This window comes from Centroberyx gerrardi, chromosome 17 (assembly GCF_048128805.1).
Source record: "Centroberyx gerrardi isolate f3 chromosome 17, fCenGer3.hap1.cur.20231027, whole genome shotgun sequence".
NCBI classification, from domain to species: Eukaryota; Metazoa; Chordata; class Actinopteri; order Beryciformes; family Berycidae; genus Centroberyx; species Centroberyx gerrardi.
The window spans coordinates 7,478,295-7,483,539 of NC_136013.1; the positions used below are offsets into that span (position 1 = coordinate 7,478,295).

At 44.1% G+C, this 5,245-nt stretch overlaps 1 protein-coding gene across 1 annotated transcript; it reads left to right on the forward strand.

The window, feature by feature from the left end:
• The first annotated feature begins 234 nt into the window (after window positions 1-234).
• Window positions 235-4,817, forward strand: zfp36l1a (zinc finger protein 36, C3H type-like 1a). Its single transcript, XM_071915672.2, has 2 exons — window positions 235-402; window positions 1,614-4,817. Exons 1-2 carry the CDS (start codon window positions 352-354, stop codon window positions 2,685-2,687), a joined length of 1,125 nt encoding a protein of 374 aa, XP_071771773.1. The 5' UTR covers window positions 235-351; the 3' UTR covers window positions 2,688-4,817.
• Window positions 4,818-5,245: the final 428 nt, after the last annotated feature.

A 5,245-nucleotide genomic window follows, 5' to 3' on the forward strand; every position in this document is an offset into this window, starting at 1 on the left:
AGAGAAGATCTGAGTTCTTTCCACTCTTCGGTGGTTTTGTGCGCTCAGAAATAAAAGCCAACAACTGTTTTGCATGCGTACTGCGTGCAACAGTGTAGTAATCTCAAACAAACTGGCAAGCCAATGCAAGTTTGAAGAAAAAAAAGTTTGTTGAAGGTAACGCCCATTGCTTTTCAGGCTCCTCCTGCACAGGATTATAAAGCAAATGTCGGAGCTGGTGCAGGGCAGAGGGGGAGTTCTGCAGGGTCAAAAATACACAGGAGCTGCAAATCAGAAACACCGCAGACCTGCGCAACTTTGTTTCAAGTACACTTTTTTACTACTTTTGATTTTATTTTCGTCGCTGCAAAGATGACCACAGCCGTGGTGTCGCCTTTCTTCGACTTCGAAGTAATGAACAAGGTAGCTTCAAAACTTTTTTCTCATTATTTCTAGAGATGGTAACTGTTGCTAGCCAGCTAGCATCGGCCGCCGTAGTTAGCTGCTGTAGAGGAATGATGGGCTGCATGCTCGCGGCCCTCTGCTATGGCGCGCGTGTATGGAGGCAACTTGTTTTTGTTTTGTTTTGTTTAGATTTTCACGTCACTACGAGTCGGGTATTTTCTCAGTTGCTTGTTATTTCCTGTCTGAGAGTCGTTGTAAACTTTACTTACCATAGAAGCGTGTCTCCAAAGTGTGCCGCTGGCTGCCGGGTAGCAGGAGTTGTAATGGTAAACTTACGCATTTTGATATTCAACATGTGCCACATCAAATATATGGTTTTTCCTTATGAGATGGGAATTTAGCAGTGCTGCTTCGCTTTTGAGAGGGAAAATAATTATTGTTGTAACGTTGTAGTACCTTCATGTCATCTGTCTTGAATTGAGAGCAGTTTTGCGCCTCTTTCTACTAATACTTGTCACAAAGCAGCCACATGCTCGTATTCAAGGTAACCATTGATCAGCTTGGATTTGTGTAACTTGCATTATACCAACTTCAAATGTTTCTATGATAGGCTTCTTGTATTTGGAGGTAAATTACCAGTATTCAAAATTGAATATTAACGAACCAGAGTTTTCCCTGCTTAACGTTGAGGCAACATTTTAGTTTGCACAGTTCCACTTATGCGTAAATCCATGTTTTCCTTAGGCAATATCAGATCTGGTATAAAACTCTGATTACTTTAGTGGTTGCTATATTATATTCTGTGGTAGGCTATATTGCTTTGTAAGTCAATGACGAATAACCAGACTACTCCACTGGCTTGGCAGTGTATTGAAATCCTGATCAGTGTTCATTGTAATTCAGTAGGATGCCTTGCCACTTTCATTATGTTTCAAATGGTGCAGCTTCTTTGTAGCCACTACCAGCCCACTGCCCTCTCATGTGCTCCTGCTCCATTTACTAAACAGGCACACATTCCTCACCAGGGCAACTTGCCAAACCAGCTGCTGTTCTATAGGCCTGTATCCGCTCATGTTTTCAGAGCCAAAAAGAACACAGTCATGCAAGAGGAGTCTGTGGATGTTTTTTCTCTCCAACCCACCAGCTATTTTTGAAACCAGATCCACATTGTCAGTCTTGGAGGAATATTACATGTTTCTAATAATGTGTTTTTCTTCTTGTCTCTGCAGAACAACAAACTGCTCAACTACAACAACAACCTGGGAGCCCCCCATCCTATGTCTGTCCCTTGCACTGGCACCAACGTGCCCATCTCCAGCCCCGCCGGAGCCCTGCTGGACAGGAAGGCGGTGGGGACTCCCTCAGTGGGAGGGGTGTACCAGCGGCGGCACTCTGTCAGCAGCACAAAGTTCAACCAGAACCAGTTTCTGAACAGCCTGAAGGCAGCGGACCACTCCTCGCTCATCTCAGGGGTTGGCAACGCCAGCAACAACAAGGAGAACCGCCTGCGAGACCGCTCCTTCTCTGAGACAGGCGAGAGGCTCTTACACAAGTGCCTGGGGCCTGCCAGTCCCACCAGCGGCAGCAGCAGCCAGGTGAACTCCAGCCGCTACAAGACGGAGCTCTGCAGGCCCTTTGAGGAGAACGGCTCCTGCAAGTACGGAGACAAATGCCAGTTTGCTCACGGAATCCATGAACTGCGCAGCTTGAGCCGCCATCCCAAATACAAAACTGAGCTGTGCCGCACCTTCCACACCATTGGCTTCTGCCCCTACGGGCCTCGCTGCCACTTCATCCACAATGCCGAGGAGCGCCGTGGACCTCCTCCACCGTCCTCCCCTCTCTCCTCTTCCAACAAGATGGAGCGGCCTCGACTGCAGCACAGCTACAGCTTCGCAGGGTTCCCCAGCTCAGGTGGGCAGAGAGACAGCCCCACCTCGGTCACCCCTCCACCCATGTTCTTCCCTGATGAGGTCCCAGAGTGGCCCAGCAGCAACCCCTTCACCTACTCCAGCCAGGAGCTGGCCAACCTGTTTGGGCCCAGCCTCGGTGCCGGTCCCGTAGGCACAGAGCCCAACACCCCTGCACCTCCCTCTCCAACAAGCACCCCTTACTTCTTCAGGCCCATGTTGAGTCAGTCCCCTCAGATGTTCGAGTCTCCGTCCAGCCCCCCTGACTCTCTGTCGGACCAGGAGGGCTACCAGAGCAGCTCCGGAGGCAGCCTGAGTGGCTCAGAGTCTCCCACGCTGGACACCACCCGCCGCCTTCCCATCTTCAGCCGCCTCTCCATCTCTGATGACTAGACTGCACACATCCACCAGCGAATTAAGTTAAATGACACAAAGAGAACATGGCACTCCCCTCTACCTCTGCCCCTTCCCCTAGCTTCCCTCTCTTCCCTCTACGCAAGACACCATGTTAGTTCCTAGTTAGCGTTGTAAGGATGTAGTCAATTAAGGGAACTCTTTCAAATCAATTTCATCCCTGTTGATCCTCACAACAAGTTTTTAAATAGTACCCCACCATGTGTCATAGTGCCAAAAAGGAGAGGAAATTGAACAATGAAAATGATGTGAGAACAAGAGTTGACTGTTTTGCCAGGTGCCACTTGTTTTTTTTTTTCTTCTTCTTTATTTGTTCTTGAATGTGTAGCAGCGCAAGTGGCCTTGGAATGGGGAGTGCGTTGCACTAACCCCACCCCCCCCCCGACGATACCACTTCCCCTGAGCTAGCTAGAGGGTGCTCACTAACGTAACTGTAGATCTACCGCAGCCGTTTTTACAGACTGAGCTAAGACAAAAGGAAAAAAAGACCCTGAAACGATATGAATGGTTTTTAAAAAAGAGAAAAAAAAAGTGCCTGGGGCGGTTTCTGCATGTGTTAGGGTGAATGGACTACTGTTTGTTTTTGGTTCTTTCTCATTTGCCCCCCTGTCACGGTTCTTCTCAAGCCCTGTCTTATGTAATTGTGGACTGGGTGAGTCTGCAGGAAGGACTTTGAACTGGAAGTTGGTTATGTTCCCCCCTGAGTTTTCTCCTCCTGTTGCTGGTCACTGGCTCTTTTGGGAAGGAAGTCTTGATATCTAATTGATTATTAAACCTATAAGACTCTGTCCCGTCTCTCAACCCCGCCCCCATCCATGCCGATCTGCAGGCGGTGGGGAATTCCAGCATTCCCATGGTGCAGTTGTACATCCTGCGACTTGATGAGATCGGATCTCCAAGCTATCTTACTTTACTTCTCCCCTAGAACCTGCTCCCAGGAGCACTCTGTACTCATTACATCCCTTTTGCTTTCTTTATTTGATAATTATTTTTTATTAATGTTATTATTACGGTTATTATTATTGTTTGAAAACTTTCCAGACAGAAGGTTTGCTTGTCACTGCTTATTTAACTTATCAAAACATATTTATTGGTGATCATATGCATTTTTTTGTTAATTTTGTTTTGTATTTATCTGGATAATGAACAATAGAATATATTTTCTTTTATGTTAAATTATGATCTTCCATATTAATCTAAAGATTGTGAAGACGTTTTGTCAGTTTCCTTTTTTCACAGTTTAATATATTGTACTTCAATGACTTTTGTTTTGCAACTACACTTTGTCAAAATGAAACTTAATTTAAAGCAAAAAAAAAATGCAAAAAAAGATGTTTTGCGTTTTGATTATTTATTGTAGATCTTTTTTTTCTTTCTCCCTGTTATTGGACTGCAATTCCATCTAAACTCGATTTGCTTGTATTCATTCCTGATCGTTCCTCTCCACACCCCACAATGATCCGACAGTAACAGTACCGAACTGTTATTACCTTAATTCAACCGCTTTTTTTTCCATTTGTTTTCTATTTTGGCTTGTCCCAACTTATCTAAAAAGAAAAGGTTCTCACAGTACTTGGGTTGATATCAGAAGTAAACCGGTGCTATGAAACCTCTGACATCACTGTTCGGTTTAGGAGGGTCTCCGACTTAAAAGTGGTCATTTTAAAATATCTTCTGTCAATAATGTTTTATGGATACCCAGACTGTTAATACAAGCAATAGCTGTGACCAAATGGGTTGAGGAAAGGATTATTATTATTTTTTTTATTTGATTGGATGTTTGATGCACTTGCTTGGCCCCTCTGACCATTGGAAGTGCCTCATTTGAATACATTCCAGGTAGCTAAGGCTGTCTGCCTTTTTATATTTGATAATGGAGGACAATTAAATTTTTAAAGTCACTTGTTCTGTGTTGCCTCCCGAGTTTTTGAAAGAGGTGAACAGATTTGACACAAAGAAAGTAAACTGTTGAATGTATTTTTTCAGCCATGGTTTTTGTTCACTACAGTAATTTCTGTGAGTTTATATAAAAACTGTTTTTTTTTTTCCTCTTTTGTAAGTATTGATTGCAGTTAAAATCAATAAACCCCGTATTTTTTGAAAAGTTAATCAGTGTAATGAGTTGTCTACAAGTGTGCTTTATGGAAAGGCAGTCATATGCCGATCTGCCTTTTATTCAGTTATGAACAGAGCATAAAGTATGTCATTTTCAACACATCTGTGTGTCTAGTTAGGAACGACACACATTTATGTTTCCAACCCAACATTTAACACATCTTGTGGTATCGGTGTTCCAACACAAATGTGCGCTGTTGCTAACCAGATGCACAAATGTGTTGGAAAATCACACGTCCTATTCAATCTACTGTACAATGTAGATTAAGTTTCAAATGCCTATTATATTCCTATTATCAGGTCACTTATTCTTCTGACTTTGAACCAGACTTCTCATATAACCTTATTGAGGGGGGCGGGCTAGAAGAGACGGGCTATCCTCGCACATGCATAATGTAGGACAAAGGTAGTTTCACTGTGGT

Bases quoted from the DNA above. Each gene is read 5' to 3' on its own strand.
- zfp36l1a (XM_071915672.2), top strand. From the start codon at position 352: ATGACCACAGCCGTGGTGTCGCCTTTCTTCGACTTCGAAGTAATGAAC. The intron at 403-1,613 runs GTAGCTTCAAAA...TTGTCTCTGCAG, and splicing joins ACTTCGAAGTAATGAACAAG to AACAACAAACTGCTCAACTA.